Source organism: Monopterus albus, unplaced genomic scaffold (assembly GCF_001952655.1).
Source record: "Monopterus albus unplaced genomic scaffold, M_albus_1.0 scaffold128.1, whole genome shotgun sequence".
NCBI classification, from domain to species: Eukaryota; Metazoa; Chordata; class Actinopteri; order Synbranchiformes; family Synbranchidae; genus Monopterus; species Monopterus albus.
Window position 1 is genome coordinate 763439 of NW_018128008.1, and position 20417 is coordinate 783855.

A 20417-nucleotide genomic window follows, 5' to 3' on the forward strand; every position below is an offset into this window, starting at 1 on the left:
AGGCTAGTGTTAGCTCACTAAGGTATTTTCCTCTATGAATAACAATGTTATCCTCAGTGGTTAAGGACATTTAGGACTGAACTCCAAGGACTCCCAGCTTAAGCTGGGTATAGTCTTTGACTTATCTCACCTTTTGATACAGGGTGAAAATGCTGCTTGGTAAACAGACACACATCAGCAAGCTCTCAGCAACATTCCTCAAAGAACATTGCTAATAATATTAGTGTGGAGAATGCAAAACTGACCAGACAACCTCAATTTATCTATTAAAATAATAGGATCAGATTAGAGCAAAAGCATTTCTCTATTTTAAACTAGATGTAGCTTGACTAACGTTGCAGCATGCCATAGTGCACGTAACAGTTAACATAAAGCCTCAATTTTTGTGCTGCCGTGATCATAATAACTCATCTCAGCCATTAAAATGTAGCACTATTTCTCTACATATGTATTTTTATCAGAAAATATTGTATTTCCTTTAAAATGGTCAGAACATATTCTGCTCGGGGGATTGCCTTCATCCAAGGTTTGAAGTGTTTTGGGTAATTTAATGTGAACGTGTAATACAACCTTTTAATATTCCGAACCTTATCTTTCCCAGATTAATTTGTACCGGACAGAAATTTGCACTGTATTTAATTTTACAACGGACAAAATGTGGTGTTGCTATTTTTTCATAGATACCCACTATACTCTCTACACTGGAACCTGTCTGGGTGTAAGGTATTTAGGGATATGAGATTAGAGCAAATACAGGGTTGTTTTTTTTTACATGCTGTCACTGGGTCACATGACACTTTGATGCCCGCCATATTGAAATTGTCATCCTTTGTCCTGGCCATGATTGTGACATTCTGCTGTTCATGCTGTTTTGCAGATCACAGGTACCGGTGTTGTATAGAAATGTGTTCCTCTGTTAAAAACTGTTTCCCGTAGTGCCCCGTAGTGCTCAGGCATGGAAGGAATTCTCTTGACATTGGAAGCAATAGTCTGGCAAAAACATATTAACTGAAAGACCACTTGCTTTTTCCAGATAACTAGACATGTCAAGCTAAGACATAATGACAATGCCATAGATCTGTAAATAAAACAATGAAATCCAAGCAAAACCACAATAGGGGTTGTAAGAGTTAAAGTGTGCAGGGACCTGCCTAATTCATGTATTTTCATTGACAGTAAGTGCATGTCCTTCAGTTGTGATTTACTCTACCTTCCAACATCGCTGCTTTTTCATTTTGCACGCAAAGGCCAGTCCTTAGCAGCAAATCACCTACTTGAGGGACCCTTCAACACATTTATTATACAAATAAATGTTACTGTACAATACAAGCTGAACAGTGCATTACCGTGCATGCATCAGTTGACATATTACATGATCAGATGTTGAAGCTACTTCCCATGCTAGATTGTTGGGTTCATAGCTCCTGCTGCTCAGCTGGGTCTCTGAAGAGATTTGTCATGCATGGCCATAGTTGCCACATTAAAATTCTTGTAATTTAGGGCATTTATTTCTTCTGCACAATCAGTTGATTCTGCCACTCTCTTCCTCTCCTCTCGTGCAGGCACTGCGGGTACAGCAAAGCGGATCAGGAGGGAGACGAGGAGCTGTACTTCCAGTGTAAGAACCTGCATTAATCACGCACACACACACTGTAGACAGGGACATCTCAATCACTGCATACTGAGCAGGAAGGGTTCCTTAAAGCCCATTAGCAGCCACAGGCATGGCTGTTTTATCCCGGCTCATTTGATTTGAGTCAAAGCCGGGAATAATCAGGTTCACATCTGCTGCTGATTGGCTACACTCAATCTGTGGCGATGAAGAAGTCAGGAAACTACCAACACATGAATGTGACAGCTGTCAGGGAGGAAGGAAAGGACTGACCCATGAGCAAGGAGTAAAAATTGTAAAAGCCATAACTCATGTGGTTTTAGCAAGTGACAGGGTTTCAGGTGTACACACAGTTTGCTCTATTGTAGGTGCTGTTTCTATATACCTTCTATCACTAAGAGGTTGTTGTTTTTTTTTTTTTTACACTGATACACCACCCCTAATGATGCCCCTGGAGATACAGCTGCAGACAGCTTCCCCAAGTGGAGCCATAATGATCTGTGCTGTAGGCAAACTGCTGATTTGGAAACAAAGGGTCAGGGGTGTCAGGAAACATACGGCTGGAGCAGAGGCAGTGCCAGGGAGTCCAGTTTGGCTACTACTAAGTATCTGACAGATACACCTCAGCAGCTCACAGGTCTTATTTCATGAAGAAAAAAAAAACGCTGGCAGAAAACACAAACAATACTAGTGTCGAGCTTAATGGAGGCATCTGCCATGCAGTATCAAATGACAAGAGGCTGCTCGGCGACAGAACTAGATGGTGCACAAATTCCACATGTAAACCCAATTTGTCTGCCGTGAAGCAGCGAGGAAGTCACGATAAGACATCTCCTATCAGATCCACTGACATCTTGGATGGACGAAGCAATTATCGGAGCAAGTGGAAGGAAATCTCAGCTGCCAGTGCCCCTTCACAGTAGCACAATATATCTGTTGTATTTATGCTGTTGCATTGGCCACCATGTTTTCCCTCCATGCAGAGGATAAGCGACTCTCCAGCTGGTAAGCTTCAGTCCAGTGTTTATCCTCCGGATTATGGCTGTACTATCTCATTAAATTTTTAAGTTGACAGGTTATATTGTTATCAGTGGAATTTAAAAGGCAGAGTGTAATTGGCCCCATGAGTGGCCTGTTCTCTTAATAGTGCATGATACTGTAATTTGCTGTTAATACAGAGCACTGTGCAAAATGGGAACCCCCTACCCCAGCTCTGACCTTTCTCTAACCCTGTTTGTTTTCCTTGTTTGTTACAAATGCCTTCCATTCCCACCTCCTGGATATTCATGAACTGGTTCTATGTTAGTGTTAATTGAAATTGCATTGATTTAATTTTTAATAAAATCCCAAATGTCTTCCCTGAGGATGCAATCTGACAAAAGAATTAGAGATGCTGCCCCACTTCTCTACAAAATCTCATTTACTGTCGTTTCACTAATAGAGACTTGTTTTATAATTATGTTGTATTTGTATTTGTATTGAAAAGACCACTGTCCTTTAGTACCTTATCTGCCACTGATGCTCATTTCTACATGTTGTTGTCAGATATTATAATTGTTCATTATTATCTTTTCAACAGTATAAAGATCAAATGATTTATTTTCTGGAAAACAAGTTTTTGCAGCCCTGGTGCTGCTTGTGGTGTCAACAACCTCCACCAGTTAGATCTAAAGGCTGCTGAGATGCCGCAGAGAGAGGGAGAGTGTGTGAAAGTTTTGAACAACCTAATGTTAAGATTAGTTACTACTGTAAAGAACTACATCCTAACCAAAGATCATAATCTTTTTAAAGATATTATTTCAATTATATTGAAGGTAAAAAAAGCCAACTCCAGGGCTTGATTTGATTTGATAACACTTGTGAAGCATTAACATGTTAGGTTCACAACTCCTGCTGCTCAGCCTGCTCTTAGAGACATTTGTCATGCACTGCATTAGATGCTGCACTAAAATTCTTGTAATTTAGGGTGTTTATTTCCCCCACACACACTCAGATGAGCCTGTCACCCTCTTCTTTTTCCCCCATGCTGGTACTGCCAGTACAAAACATTAACCTGTACAGTGTGTTAGAATGGCAACTTGTATAAAGCATCAGAGGCAAAACCTAGAGCAAACATATTAAATAAAAACATACTGTAAGTGTTTGAACTGTGAAGTTTAATCACTACTAATTCACTACACCCCACTATTAAATTTATAGCCTATACAGTATACTGTGTATTTTTGAGGGGTTCACAAATCCAAATTAAAGTTCAGTATTATTCAGGTAACTCACTCATTTCTCAAGCTAAAAATTCCCATGAAGTCAAATATCCTGTTGCTCAAATAAGTCCAACCTTGCGATTAAAGACTCAAATGTAAACTTGAACGTCCACATTAGTGTTAGCAATCAAACTTTAAGAAAACTAATTGAACCCCTGCGTTTTAAAAACTCATATACAGATAGCTTTTCAAAGTAAAATATTTCAAACTTTTAAAGTGGAATTAAAAGTTCAACATGAATTATTTAGAAGCAGTTAAATTTCATTATTAGGTATTCAGATCTTTACAAAAGTAATAGTTTTTATTTATTTGGGCCACTAGAGCTTTAAGCCTTGTGAGTGTATGAACCAGCGGCTTCATGCTGCTGGGAGGTGAAAAAGCTCTGGACACAGGTTACTCAAATCTTTGCTTCCTTTTTGTGATGAATTTTACTGTGTGAAAACCCTTTTGACTCCAGCCGCTTACTGTTCAGTAATTCACTCCGAATCACTGGTCTTAGTAATCGTTTGCCTGTCAAGAGCCCGTTGGTGCACAGTATGCATATTTAATCGTAACAGTAATCCTCTTACCCTTCTACAGTTAAATTTCCAGGCACCAAAACGTACATTGACCCTGAAACGTATGAGGACCCAAACAGGGCTGTCCATCAATTTGCCAAGGAGCTGGATGCCTCCTGCATTAAAATTGAACGGGTTATTGGAGCAGGTAAGCTCTTACTGTGTCTCTCAGCTCTTGCTATTTAGTGACTCTGTGCTCATATATCACACTGACAGCCAAATATTTACACCTTGAGTAGGGACACAACTTTATGCATTGAATATTGACAGTACAATTGCAAGGAGGGGAAAAAAAAGTTCACAGCAATTAATGTGCGGGCTGTGTCTAGTAGTAGCAGTCACAGAGATTCCCTCGGCTGAAAAAACTGCTGTCACATGGGTTTACAGAGGCGGTCACTGACAGTATCTATGCATCTCTAGCATGTCTTATTATAGGTCTTGGTTACACTCCCCTGAGTATAACAAGATGTCGCACTCCCCATTTGTATTCCACCGCAGCACAGCTGCTTTGTCTTAAAATACAGTAATAAATGTGTCACTGTGAAGTGCTTGATTTTTTTTTTGCTTATCACACAAAACCCTCACTTGTGAATGGTTTATACAGGAGAGTTTGGGGAGGTGTGCAGTGGCCGGCTGAAGCTGCCTGGAAAGCGGGATGTGTCGGTTGCCATCAAGACGTTAAAAGTGGGCTACACGGAGAAGCAGAGGCGGGACTTCCTGTGTGAGGCCAGCATTATGGGACAGTTTGACCATCCTAATGTCGTTCATTTGGAAGGAGTCGTGACGAGAGGTAAAGACACTTCCATGTGAAATGAATATATAGATTATGAAGCTTATACTGATGCAATTAACCAATTCAAATTCAATCACTGGGGTATATTTAGCTTTGGGAGGTAAAAGTGCAGTGGTTGGAATGACATTATATATGATTAAATTAGCCAAACTCCCTGTTTAACGTTTTTTCATTTAGACACTGTAATAAAAGGAGCAGATGGTAACTTTTAATTAAAAGCCAATGAAACAGCTAAAAATAACTTGGAAGCTGCTTGGGCATTGTCATTTATTGTGAATCATTTTGTGAGCAAACAAAATTTAGGTATCAGTTAATCATCTCTTTTTTTTTCTTTTATCCCTAGGAAAACCTGTCATGATTGTCATTGAGTACATGGAGAATGGCTCATTAGATGCTTTCCTCAGGGTAAGTATCACCTTCAAAGCTCAGGAGGCTCAAAGCCGCATCTTTTGTAACTCTTCTGGAAAGTGCCCCAAAGAGCATGTAGTTTGCAGTAGAATCTGAGCATTGCATAAATATCACACGTTGAGAAAGTGCTGCTGCAGCGCTGTGACCTACATTTCCCTCATGGTCAGTGAAGTTGGCTGATCTGCCTGTGTTTCTCTGTGCCATGCAGAAGCATGATGGTCAGTTCACAGTCATCCAGTTGGTGGGGATGCTGCGGGGCATAGCAGCGGGAATGAGATACCTTTCCGATATGGGATATGTCCATCGAGATCTGGCTGCAAGAAACATCCTTGTCAACAGTAATCTTGTATGTAAAGTGTCGGATTTTGGACTGTCAAGGGTGATAGACGACGACCCCGAAGCTGTCTACACAACAACTGTGAGTCAATTAAAGCACTTACTCTCGCTCTTCCCAGAAAGCCCTCTGAATTCTCTAATCAAGTCAAATTTGATACATGAAAATAGAGCAGAAGTACAGGAATACACCCAAGATGGCTGCACCTTTGTTAACAGAGAATACTTGTTATATTTCACCACTCTTTACAAAGGGTTCATAGGTTGTAATTATTACTTTATTAATGGTTAGTAATTGTTTATGCTTTTTAACTCAGTTTCAAGCCACTGTAGTTAAAAATATGACATCAGAAATGTGCTGCTTCTAGATTCTCAAGTGTGATTTTTCACTAGTCTTTAATGTTTAATAGAACAAATGCTAAATTGACTAATGATGACCATAGATGGATTGATTAATAATTAAAATAGTAGTTAGCTGCATCTCTGCTAATATTACACAAACTAGCTAGCCCTTATTTCCAGTCAAAACTTTCAATTAAAAAGTATTTCAAGTGAAAACAGTAATATCAGTCCAAGATCTCGGTGCACCTTAAATTGAGATCATTTAAACAACAAGTTCCTTGTGTATAACAATACTTGGCCAAATAAAGGTGATTATCCTTATCCTTAAAAAACAATAGAAACTGTTGTCTTTAAAGGAGTATATTGCTTTCTACTAAGCCATTATATCTGCAGTTGTGTTGTTTATAATTATACTTGCAAATGTTCTGCAACACAAAAGCTATACCAGCCAATGAGGTAATTGTTGCTGTTGAATGAATGAATGAATGAATGGCACTTTATTACAGACTCAAGGTCCAAATTAAATCAAACAGACAACAAAAGAACAATTAAAAGAAACAGTAAAAATAAAATAAAACGAGAACAGGAGAACACCCATAAAACTACTGTCCCTTTAAAAGGCAGGCATACCAGTGTTTCCAGAGAGCAGAAGTAAAACGCATGTCACTGTATGCAGCATTAGTCAACAATAAAATGATATGATTTCCCAGAACCATTCAAGCGACAGATACATTTATACATAAAATTTCATAAAACAGCGGAAAATGTACTAATTCAAAAAGACACAAACAGTTCGCTAGCACTTGTCCATCGAGGCTTTTTCAATAACAGCCTTAGGGCATCATTATAAGCCACTGACAGTTTCTGAAGACTGCCCTTTTTATAATTAGACCACAGATGTGCAGTGTACAAGGAAGTACAATAAGCTTTAAACAAAGCCAATTTTATTCCAACCGAATGAACCAAATTTCCGTGCCAATACATTAGCTCGTACATACAACATACGGCACTGCCGATATATATCCCCGTCATCGAACAAACAATCATTTATGACATGACCCAAGTACTTAACTTCGTTGCACACTGTTAAAATATTACCGGATAACTTAACCCTTGTGTTCTGTTAAGGATCTTAATATAGCATTAGTTACAAATTCTAAAACCCTATACTGTGAGTAAGTGGTTTCAGTATTTTTGATGATGTTTGTGGGAAAGCTGTTTTTTGTTTTACACTGTGTGTAATTGAAAAAACTAATTGATGTAGATGCAGGATATTATGAATTTGATTTTTGCTCCTGCTTTTTACTGAACAGGGTGGCAAAATACCCGTCCGATGGACTGCACCAGAAGCCATCCAGTATCGAAAATTCACCTCCGCAAGTGACGTGTGGAGTTATGGCATTGTCATGTGGGAGGTCATGTCCTATGGGGAACGGCCTTACTGGGACATGTCCAATCAAGATGTGAGTTTTTGTGTGATCATGAAGTTACCAAAACACTAAATTTGTCATCTGCTATTTTATAATCACAGATTATAATCTTCTACTAATCTTATCGTTCTGAACATGTAATAGATCATTACATGATCATTACATGAAAAATACTCATTTAAGATCGTTGTCAGTGATTTGGGAGCATACAGTATATGTTGAGTTGGGGTTAGGGCTTCATCATCTTTTGCTAGTAACTGCTGTCATAACTATTATTTTTTACCTTAGTAAACTTTCCCACAGAGAGAGAAAGAATCACATCCAATTTTAGCATTGAATCAAATACAGTAGTTGACAGAAGCATATTGACAAAATTTATGACAGTAATTTTGATAATCAATAACTGTAGAGGTTACACATTACTTCCAAACTGGGCCTCAATTGAGAACTATCTTAAAGGGTGCCTTTTGATTATTTCCCACAAATCCCATATGGACATTAAAACCAACAATGAATTTTGTACACTCACTGCAATGGCTGTGCAAGAAGATTGTAAAAAGTGTCACCTAGTGCAGTAGTGTGGCTCACTGGTGTGTTTTTAATAGTTTTTGGAGAATGCTGGAGGTGTATGTAACAGATGAATAAGCTAAGCCAGGTTTTGTATTCACAGACATTATGGTGACTACGCAAAATTCATTGCTGGCTCTAGTCTCTGTAAAATAACCAAAAAACGCGAGTGGCACCCTTTCCAGTAGCTCTCTCATGTGTTGTTTGTTTTGCTCTTTTACTGTGTTTTTCACCTGTACCCATTCTCATTACACACGTTGTGTGGTGCATATTTGCAAACTTTTTTCTGATTTTCTGGCTATGAACTCATTTATTTGAGGGATCAGCTGTTCGCCCTTCAGACAATGGCCTGTGCCAATGAGGTTCCCCACATGCCCTAGGGAGATGAGGCAGCTGTTAAGAGGCTGCAGAGCCAGTGCTAAGTTAAAGGCTAGGTGCTTGGCAAGGCAGTAGAAGTACAAACTCTCTATTCCATAGGTAGTTATGGGTAACGTTAATTCACTGGCCAACAAGACTGATGAACTAGCTGCAAAGCTGAAGATTGTGAAGATCTACAGGGAGTGTATTTTGCTTTGTTTCACTGAGACATGGCTAACTGCTAGCACCCTGGATGCTAACGTAGATCTGCCCAGCTTCACAACAGTCAGAGCAGACAGAGACACCAAGGCAAGTGGGAAACACAAAGATGGGGGACTCACCACTCTTTATTAACACCAGGTGGTGTAACCCTGGGCATGTAACTGAAGATGACTATCTGCTGTCAGGACACTGAACTTTTAGCCGTGAGTCTCCGACCTTACTGCATGGTCAGAGAGTTTTTGCACACCATTGTTGTGTGTATTTACATCCCCCACAGGCAAATGTGTAAGCATTGTGTGACATCATGCACTTGACTATCGTGATACTGCAGATGCAGCAGCCCGATGCCTTTATGCTGATCTCGGGAGACTTCAACCATGTCTCATTGGATTCTACACTGCCGGCATTTTTCCAGTTTGTGGACTGTCCGACCAGCCACAGATGCTTCCTTCCTCAGAGGAGAGTGTCACCACCCCACTACCCCCATCCACCATAATGGCAGCTCAGGTTAGTGGAGGGCTGAGGAGACTCCACCCCAGGAAAGGAATATGTCCTAGATTACTCAGGGCCTGTGCTTCTGAGCTGGAGAAGCCCCTTCAGTATCTCTCAAACCTGAGCCGGTGACTAGGGAGGGTCGCTGTATGGTGGAAGACATCCCGCCTTGTTCCTGTTCCCAAATAGCCACACACCAGGGACATGGATGACTTCAGTCTGGTCACCCTGATGCCACACATCATGAAGACCCTTGAGCAGCTGCTGCTACACCACCATAGACCCCAGGTCCGCCAGGTGCTCAACCCTCTGAAGTTTGTGTATCAGGAAGGGACAGAGCCAGCTGTACTTTTTGAGGAGGCTTGGGTCCTTCAGCATCTGCAAGAAGCTACTACAAATGTTCTACCAATCTGTCATTGCCAGCATCCTTTTCTGTGCTGTAGTGTGCTGGAGAGGCAGCATTAAGCAGAGAGATGCCTCGCAGCTGGACATGCTGGTGAGGAAAGCTGGCTCTGTAGTGGGTACAGAGTTGGACTCCCTTACATCTGTAATGGAGAAGAGGGCCCTCAGTATGCTGCTGTCCATCCTGGACACTGTTCATCACTCTCTGCACAGCACCATCACCAGGTAGAGGAGCTCATTCAGCACCAGGCTGATGTCTCTCTCCTGCTCCCCGGACACATTGAAGAAGTTGTTTGTCCCTCGGGCCATATGACTTTTCAGCTTTTCCCAGTGAGGATGTCTGATCTGACTTTGGGACATGGACGTGTCACTACTCAACTCCATAATATTATGATCTCTCTTCACTATAACACTGTACTAATGCCCAGTTTACCCTTGTTTTTTTTTCCTTTGCACATAATGTTCAGTCTTGCCCATATTGGCATTTGTTTTTATCCTTTCACACAGTGTCGAGTCCTGCACTTACTGGCATTGTACACTGTGCACATTTGCTTATTATGTATACCCTATGTATACTGTATAACTGGCACACAATATGTATATTTATATAGACTTGATATGTTATTCTCTGTCTATATATATATACTGTATACAGATAGATAGATAGATAGGTAGAGAAAGAATGCACCATTTTCCCAGATTCATTTTTAATTATCCCTAATGAAGCCATCCCCTTAAAATTACAGACAAAAATAACAGTTGTGGTTTTTCAGGATTGTTGTGAGAACAGCTCAAAAGGGACAGTAACCTTGGGCTTAATTAGTTCAAGAAGCCACACAGTTTGAATCTGTCTGAAGAAGAAAGCTCTGAAATGGGACAAGAATAAAAATTAAGTCCTGACAATATGGTGCTTTTAATATGAACGGGTGGAAAATACTTGTCATGGAGAATGCTTTTGATTCAAATTTTTAAAAAGTTTATAATGACTTATGGTAATGGGAACCAGTGTGAGTAGCAGTGTTGAATCAATTATACAGTACAGCAAACAACTCAGGCATGTTTTGCAGCTAACTGCTTTGTTTTAGATGTAGAACTCAAAAGTCATATAAGCTTTGATTTTAAAGGGAAGCTCCACCAGGTTCACTACCCAGCCTGTGTAAATAGATTTATAATAACTTCTGTAGCTCTAGAGGAGCTTTGTAAAGTCTAAGAAAACAATGCCTGATGATGTCACTGTGACATCTTCCAAGGTTAATTCAGCTTGAGCATGGAGACGGGCTTTAATAGAAAACCTGTGTAAAAAAGTGAAAGCGCTGAGAATTTACCAGGCAGGGTTAGTGTAACAGCGTGATGCTATCAGGTCAGTGCATTATGGGCATTGTGTTGAATAAGTACAAAACCTGAACATGGGTCAACAACATGCGGTTGCATTTGTATGTCAAAGTAATAAAATAACTATCATGAAAATGTCCAAATCACTAATACTCAACACTAAAAGCTCAGTCAACCACAATACAGTCAAAACAAGAGTTTGCAGCCCCTGTAGCAATGCAGCTCAGAAAAGCTGTAAAAAGTGCCAGAATTTTCTCTCATCTCACTGCTGGTGTGAAACCCAGTGCACCAGAGCTGGAAGAGACATGGAGATTTTGTTGCTTCTTTAGGTTCTGTACTTCAGTGAGACAATGTATCTGAAAGGTGCAGAAGTCCTGCGCTTCTTTTCATAAATGTCACAAATTGCCATAATGACTAACTGGCCTGCACTTCTCTGAGTGCTCTTGCCTGCTTTCCTGCCAACTCCCACTGAGGCAGCCCAACAGTACCAAACCACTTGAAACTTTTCCTTATTGTCGAACACTTGACACATTTTTATTGATGGTAGAAAGTGAGTGAGATCTGAACTTAAGATGCCTGTATGCCGCCTGGTGTTTAGCACCCACGGCATCAAGGCCAACATGATTAAGATTCGTTGCCATTCCAAAGCCGAGGCTTGCCAACTGAACAGTCAGATGTTAGAAATGCTAAACAAGATGTCTGGGCATTAAAGTGGCATATGTGGTGTTTTGCCCCTCTGCTACTTGACAGAAATCAATGTCAGAATTTTTTTGTGCTTTGTCAAGATGTCAACAAACATCCTCTGGGGATGCAGGAAGAACATTATTTGCATTTTTAGCAACAGACTCTGTGTTTTGACACATTTTTCCTCCAGGACTCATTCTTGTCTGAGCAGTGCTGACAGGAATAACTGATGAATATATGCAGAAATGTACAGAGCTCCTTAGCCACACATAAAAACAAATGGCAGCTAGGGCCTCAAATCAAAGTACCTGCTGCAGCCACTGTTCTCACCACACTGAGCTTGAATGAACTCTTTGCTAAACTGCACGTGTGATGCGAAATGACAAAGGATTAAGTGTTAAAGCTCAGAGGAAAGATCTTTTCTCTTATTTACTAGAGCTGTGTAAATATAACCTTTTTAAAATATGCACAATGTGGGACATACAGTATCTTATGAAAAATCTACAGTGTCGTGTAACTAGAAACTTCGCTTGACCTTGATGTGCCTTAAAAGTTATAAGTAAAATTTTAAAATCAATTCAGTCAGCCAGAAAGACAAGGATTGGTGTAATATGACACCATCTTCAGTTTGTTAAAAGCCTAGTTGTAGCTTTTCACACTGACTGAAGGCAGGGGATTGTTCTGTACCTGAGAGAGGCAAGAGGCAAGCTGCAGTAATCACACAAAAGGCAAACTAAAAGCATGCATAACCTTTCCAGAATCAGTCGATTATAGAAAAGGTCTGGTTTTGATGATGTGCCTCAGCTGAATAATTTACACAACCTTTTAAAAATGACCATCAAATTAAAGTTCACTTATTTATTACATGTCAGATCTCATTTCCATTGTTTTGGCCATTATCACCTATTATTTTAACATTTTGCTCATCAGCTTTACTGCTGAGCCATGGTGACTAGTGAGGCAACAACAACATGCACAAGGCAAAAATAGGTAGCATATCTACACCAAGGGTTTTCAAAGTGTGGGAAAGGGAAATACTGTTAGTGTAGCCTACTGTATGTTCCACTCGGCCATAACAATGGGTTTCAACAATAAATGTAAATATCTTTAAAACAAACACATCTGGAATATAATTCCACTCTGAAGGGCTAATAAACATTGATTTCTTAAAAAAAAAAATCCAGAATCCAGTGGGCCTAAACTGTTACTTAATATTATTTATCAATTAATCCCCCACGCTCCAATCAGACACTAAAAAAAAGTTCAACAATGGCCTTAATAAAATAGCCTTAATTCAACAAAACCATTTACTGTGAGGCCCATTTGTGCAGTTTTACTTAAGTCAAAAAAAAATTGAGCACATCAAACTCAGTTGGCCACCAAATTAACTAAATACCGGGCACCATTCACAGCACTGCTGCCTTTCATATCACTGTTTCCACATCGTGTGTAAGATGCTTCACAGTGCCATCTCAATTATTTTACTCTGTGACCACAATTCCTCTAGCTTCCTATCAGCAGACTCCCATCCCTTGGTCACCAAACGTGGGTGCTTGGTCTCAATATGATGCTGGGGTCTCATACTATCATTAGCTAGCACCACTTTGCAAATAACACACTGTGGTAATGAACCATTATCAGGACCAGTCCATGAAAATCCAAACTTTAATCATTGTCACATTTCCTTCAGTGATTGTGTGGTTGCCCTAATCTCAGATAAAGAGGCATATCACTCCCTAAAAGATTAGCATGAAGGATGCTGTCATGTATCCTCATTCGTGGCTCCTCTAGCAACCTCCTCACTTCTCAATCCTTGCTCCTTAGAGGAGGAATAAGAGCTTTGGGACACAAGGAATGATCAAATAAGAGAATTGGAACTTACCCTGTCTCCAAAGTAAGTTGCCAGTCTCAAGTTGAAATACCAGGGTGATGTCACATGATTAATTTTTTTTCCGACTTGACAAAGATCGTCTAGATCCACCCATGAGACAACCTTTTTCTACAGGCTGATAAACAAAACAGAAACAAATAGATACAAATAAAAATGAAGAACATTAGGCACTCTAGCAGGGGCAGATGTAGTAAAGGGACCTCAGCAGCATCATTTTGACAGAGGAACCTGTTACACAGCATGAAGATCATATTGTAATGGAATGGGCTATGATGAGAAGCTTGCTGCTCAAAGCTCATTATTGTAGCTACTTTCATTCACTATAACTAAACTGATACACAACAGTCAAATCCAGTTAGTCAGTGCACAATATCTACTGCAGGTAACCATGAAAAGAATAAGCTCCATCACTGTTGTTTACAAACTCAATGCATAAATAGTAATAAATTACTCACAAATATTAACCCTGATAGAGTTAGTTGCAGTGATACTTAAGGATGATACTAAAAGGTTAAGGTTGGCTTTAGACCGAAGACTGTTGCTAAAGGGTTAGCGGTTTGGGTGACACTAAAGGCTGTTACTAAAGGGCTGGAGGTAAAGCTGATATTAAATGGTCTAGGGTTAGGATTATGGTAAAACTAAAGGCTGATACTAAATGGTCTAAGTTTTGGATGATACTAAAGGGTTATGACTGGTTGAGGGAGGAGTGATACAAAAAGTTCATTTCAAAGTGTTTGCATGATATGAAATGCAGATACTAATGTTCCAACTGTTTTGCATTCTCCAGGTCATAAAGGCAATAGAGGAGGGCTACCGTCTTCCAGCCCCCATGGACTGTCCACCAGGCCTGCATCAGCTAATGCTGGATTGCTGGCAGAAGGACAGAGCCGAACGTCCCAAATTTGATCAGATTGTTGGCATCCTGGATAAGATGATCCGTAACCCTAACACCTTGAAAACCCCAGTGGGAACCTGTACAAGGTGAGGACATAAAACCCCAAATGAATCATTTTAAAATGTGGCTTCATCCAATTAAAGAAAAAAAAAATCAGCTTTTATTTTTGTGCATTAGTGGATGATCTAAAGTGTCTGCTGGATGATTTCGCCTTTGTAGCTCACAGATGAAAGATAAATCTCAGGGGATCAATACCCCGAAGCTGTTTCCATGGCTTTATGGTCAATAGCTGGGCTTTTAAATCAATCTCTATAATGAGTTCTGGTACTTGAAAGTGCAGTGGGAACTCCAGAACTCGCTCTGACGTTTGTCAAATAAATTCTATTTGCAGTCAAATCATACTTTCCTGAGGTGAGACTGGGACTCAGAGGTTACAACTGGTTAAAAACTACTTTATTATAAGGAAACTGTCTGAGATAAATGTATTCTGATTGAAAAGATATTGAGAAAAATATCTTTCAGAAGCAGAAAACTGACATGCTGCATCAGTCTGTGAATTTCATATTGACTGAAGTCTCCATTCAGCTAGCTTTTTCCCCCCTTCATGCAATTTACTGCACCGCTGGATCCCTTTGGTTGTCATTTTGTCTCATCCCCTGCTTGATTGTATTTTCAGCAGAACGTTTCCTTTTCATAAGGCATAAACATCTCTCTGTGCTCATCCCGCAGACCAATTAGTCCACTGTTAGATCAGAGCACACCAGACTTCACTGCTTTTTGCTCAGTGGGAGAGTGGCTGGAAGCCATCAAGATGGAGCGATACAGAGACAACTTCACAGCAGCTGGCTACAGTTCTCTGGAATCTGTGGCCAGGATGTCGATCGAGTGAGTAGATATGAAGCCTTCAGTGGGTTAAGCATCAGTAGAGGCGATTAATACCTGCCATGTTTACACTATGAGCTCACACTTTCTCCCATCTGAGTTAGCAAATCTACCTTTGTGCCTTTTCCATTCAGGTAGAGATTTGCTTGTTTGTTGTCCCAGGAGGGTTCCAAGTTTCTATAAATTACCATAAATAGTGGCCTGGACCTTAATTTACCTAAAGTGCAAAGAAAACATGCCTTTATAAGATGAATGCTTTTACGTATTTCTTATTTTCCTAGTTTTGTCTATACTTTCAGATATTAGTCAAAAGCCTCAGTGTTTATTGATTTGCTCCTGTTTTACTGTAATTTGCTGTTAATGCAAACTCAGCACTTCCTCCATGTTTACCTGTTGTTTTGATACATTCAATAAAGTGTAAGTTTCCACACAACTAATTCTTTTAGTTCAGTTATACACAGTTCTGCCCACTGCTCTATTGTTCTGAGTGTCTTCATATCAGAAAAAAACTGTTAGCATTCATTAATTCCTTCTAATTACCTGAACATTGCTGTTTTTCAAGCTTTACCCTACCACCATTCAAAGTTAACACTTTGTACGCAGCCTTTCAGGGTCTCAAGGGCACCATTCTGTAAGTATTGAGGCGTGTTGATTGTAGCTTAACAAAAATAGAAAACAGGGCAAACTAGAAAAGACCAGAATTAGTGAGTGAGAATGCTGTTTATGTTAAAATATCAAAATGGCATCACTGTGTCGCTCAACTGTGCTACTCGGCATACAGTATGTAAAGTACCAAAATAGTTAAATCCGAAGCCTGCTGCTTCAATGTCACCTTGACCTACAGCGCCTGTGGGGAGCCTGCCTTAAACTTTTAAACTGATCAGTCCCAAACTCCAAGAATACAACAAATATTCATATGCACAGTGATTATTACATAATTTTTTTTTGTTTGTTTGTTTTCAGCTCATTCACAACAATTAGCAAAAATTACCATGACAGACACAGTAGGACTGTGTCAACATACAGGATGACATCACATTTCTGCATATTTGTGTTCTGCTTTTTCAATAGATATCAAACCTAATGTTTCCATTACTGGAGGATTTTATTGCACATGTGGTTAACAACCATTATCTCTCTGCTTCGCTCCACTCTGTGTCTGAGAGCATCTCACCCCTCCCCTGACTGACATTTGATCGGATTTATTTTAGGTAATACTGATCCTTTAAAAAAATGACCAAGTCGGCCCCATACCAATCCTTAGGATCAAATCAAGACATCTTGACATGTCCTTAATGGTGTCTTCATACTAAAGATTCTTATAGAATGCATCTCCATCTTAAACTGCATGAGCTTGTATGAACTCATGGCTGCTTCATTCTTACTAGTTAAGAACATAAACATAGCTAAATACACTCACCAGCCACTTTATTAGGTACACCTGTAGAGTAGTATGCATTTCAGTGCAACACCTCCACCTTAACATCTGTGTTTATGAAGCTCAAAACATTTCATTTTTTTGGTGAAATTGTCATAAATTAAAGGTGGAGCTGGAATACATTATGTTAACATAGACAGTAAGGTGGAAGTATTGCATTGAATTGCATAAAACTGTACAGGTGTACCTAATAAAGTGGCCAGTGAGTGTAGGAGCATCAGCCAAAAATGGTGGCTCTTCAGAACATTAAAATTGTCCATCAGATGTCAGCGTGAATCTACACATCCCCATTAGATGACCAAGGGTTCAAGTAAACTTTCCCAAGCATATTACCCAAGAAAAATAATACACCACCTGAACTCACAGGTTTTTTGCTGCATTATCCTTGAAACTGATGTTAAAATTTATTAATGAGAAGAAGCAAGCTGTGTTTGGCTGCCTTTTTGTACCCCTTACTCAGAATAATGAAAAACCTGAGGCTGTAAATCTCACTTGTTTTGCCCCATACCGTGGTCCGGTGCATTGATTGATGTGTTGTCCTGTCTTCCAGGGACGTGATGAGCTTGGGAATCACGCTGGTAGGCCATCAGAAAAAGATCATGAGCAGCATACAGACAATGAGAGCCCAGATGCTGCATCTCCATGGCACAGGTGTTCAAGTGTGACGGAGTTCAACGGGCTGCCTCAAGCAGGGCAAAAACTGAAACAGCGCCCAGGACATAACCGGGATAGTTGTCAAAGTAAACGACATCTGTCATGTCTGACTTTTCCGGCTGTGTCTGGATTGAAATCATTCCTTTGTCCCTCAGTGAAGGATTGTGGTCTGCCTCTTCAAAAGACACTGAAGACAGAAAAGGGCAAAATAAAAAAGAAAAAAAAGCAATGAAAAAGAAACTACCTGGACAAGATGACTTTATTTTTTTTTTTTTTTTAGAAGCGCTTAAGAACTCAACCACATATCAAAAGGCGCATTAAAATGGAGTTTAATTTAATGAATGATTTAAGTGCACACCATGGCTAAGGATTTCCCTTAAATCAGACAAAAACAACTTGTCTACGTTTGGTGGTTTCATTTCTTTGTTTTTACTAATTTGTTAATTTTCCTTGTGTCTGCCACAGTGACATGTTGTTGTGCATACTCCAGTTCTTTTCTCCTCTTCTCTTTGGACTTGACAACAGGGTAAACTCTCTTTTATCCCAATGTAGAGGGAACATTTTTAGGTGCAGATTCAAAGGTACTTTTTCTGCTGCAACATGGTGGACTGTCTGAACTGTTTGCCGTGACTTGTGTTTTTCCTTCATGTTGCTGTTGAAGTGAAAATCCTCACATGCTTGTTTGCAGCCTACCGGAGTCGGCTTTTGTCATGGCTTCAACCTTTCAGACTTTTTATTAAGGAATTTTCCCAAGAGTGCAATGCTGAGGGGGCATGAATTGTTCTTCGAATCACCAGACTTTTGTATCAGAGTAGCAATATCTTTTGTCTTAGTGTTCAATACAGGAAATGCAGAAACAGCTACCTGGTTATTCAGTAGAATGTTTTAGCACTATTGAAAGATTGTATTGAAATTGAAGCCACCACATATTGTTTTGCCATCACTTTGCCTAAAATGTTGCACATGGTGTTTGCTTGCTATTGTTCAGCTGCAAATACAGTTTATATGGGTGGATCCAAGAAAGGTGTAGACATAATGCTGCCTTAAAATGTGTTAAATGAAGTCTTGCCACTATTTTAGGCAACTGAATGGCAATGCTTTCTGCGGTTCATTATGTGACCAGACAAGCTCTCGATTGGTGTGGTATCTTTTTATCTAGAGCTTGAACTGGTGAAATCGAGTTCCAAGACAGATTAATACCACGAGTGACACAGTCAGCAAAGACCAGCTGGACTAAACAGAGCAATAATTACCAGGTAGAAATGGTCCTCACCTGAGATTTTTAAGGTGCTAGGTATAAGCGCATGTGTGTGCTGTGCTGAGACAAACCCCTTAGAAAGATTCAGTCATCTTCAGAAAGAAAAGGAATGTACCTCTTTGACCTAAAAACGATTTGGAAAGTGCTCTGAATAACTGCTGTGCCAAGTCATCCAATGGAATAATTATGTCGCATTTTGCCACCATGATTTGCTAAAGGTTTGATGAAAATCTAACTTGGCATGGAAATGTTGAATTGAGTGGTTGCAGAGAAGAAAGAGGCACCACTGGAAAAAGCAAAAACCAGAAAGGTGCCAATTAGCCATGCTGACATCATCCTCTGACACCAACGCTATGCTCAGAAATCCAACAGCCCCTTCAGGGTTTTGGGTATGAAAATGCAGGACCAAACAATGGAGCCTGCATCACACGCAGGTTGTGATGTTCAATCCCATCATTCAGGCACTGTAGACTGCTATGCCTACTCACTTGTTTATTCATGCATCTCCATGGCTCATCCCTCACAGGCGTAGATGTGATGGAACATGCATTAAAATGTCTCTTAAGATTGTTCCTCTTTTCTTCCATACAGCTTTGTATGGTGAACACAGACAAGGATTGGGGGGTGGGGAGTGTCTTTGCAGAATATGTGCTAAAAGCCAATCAGCCTATTTGGTGCCATCTGTCTCCACTTCAAATGCAAAAAAAGAAAGTTTCCATGTTGAATGTGTTTTAGTGCAGCATTCTTTGATAGGAAAATGCAGTTATTCAGTTGTCATGTAAAGAAAAGTGGTGTTCAAAGAAGAAACCATTAAAAAAACTTATTTTATTGGTGCTGTAGCCAGAGAGATAAATACAGTCACAAGAAAAAGTAATGGCATTGTTTGCAATTTCCTGGTGTTCTGCATAAATTGGTCATGAAATGTGATCTGATCTTCACCAAAGTCACAAATATCAACAAACACAATATTTCTAAGCTGATAGAACACAAACAGTGTTGATCTTTCATGTCTTTATTGAGCACCGCCATTAAACATACAAAGTGATGGTGGAAAAAATAATAGCAACACATCTTCTGATGTCACTAAACCACGTACCAACATGAAAACATCACCCCAACAGTGAAGTACAGTGGAGGGAGCATCATGATTTGGGGCTGTTTTGCTCCCTCTGGACCTGGACCACCTGCCATTGTGGAGGCAAAATTCATTCCCAAGTTTATCCAGGTATCCTACAAGATAATGTTAGGGTGGCTGTTGGCAAGCTGAAGCTCAAAACAAGATGCAGCAGGACAATGACCCTAAACATCAAAGTAAATCTACAATAGAATGGCTTTGGAGACAGACCTCAACCCAATAGAGATGCTTTAGAATGACCTGAAGAGAGTTGTTCACACCAGATGTCCTAAGAATATGGTTGAGCTGAAGCAGTTCTGTAGGAAGAATGGTCCAGACTTACTTCTGAACGTTGTGCAGGTCTAATCCACAGCTAGAGGAAGCGCTTGCTTGAGGTTATTGCTGCCAAAGGTGGTTCGACCAGTTATTAAAACAATGTTGCTATTATTTTTCCCACCATCACTTTGTATGTTTAATGGGTGTGTCCAATAAA

At 39.9% G+C, this 20417-nt stretch overlaps 1 protein-coding gene across 4 annotated transcripts in view; it reads left to right on the forward strand.

Moving 5' to 3' along the window:
• The window catches only part of epha7 (eph receptor A7), a 109855-nt gene extending 90138 nt beyond the window's left edge, over window positions 1–19717 (forward strand). For 2 of the 4 annotated variants that reach the window (XM_020612895.1, XM_020612896.1), the window contains exons 9-17: window positions 1563–1618; window positions 4453–4578; window positions 5035–5220; window positions 5567–5628; window positions 5840–6049; window positions 7620–7769; window positions 14471–14664; window positions 15308–15463; window positions 17449–19717. In XM_020612895.1, the coding sequence (XP_020468551.1) occupies window positions 1563–1618; window positions 4453–4578; window positions 5035–5220; window positions 5567–5628; window positions 5840–6049; window positions 7620–7769; window positions 14471–14664; window positions 15308–15463; window positions 17449–17563 (1255 nt within the window). In that variant the 3' untranslated portion in view covers window positions 17564–19717. Of the gene's footprint in view, window positions 1–1562; window positions 2618–4452; window positions 4579–5034; window positions 5221–5566; window positions 5629–5839; window positions 6050–7619; window positions 7770–9213; window positions 10623–14470; window positions 14665–15307; window positions 15464–17448 lie in introns of those variants that run through there. The other 2 variants (XM_020612897.1, XR_002275924.1) reach the window with 2 other exon arrangements.
• Window positions 19718–20417: the final 700 nt, after the last annotated feature.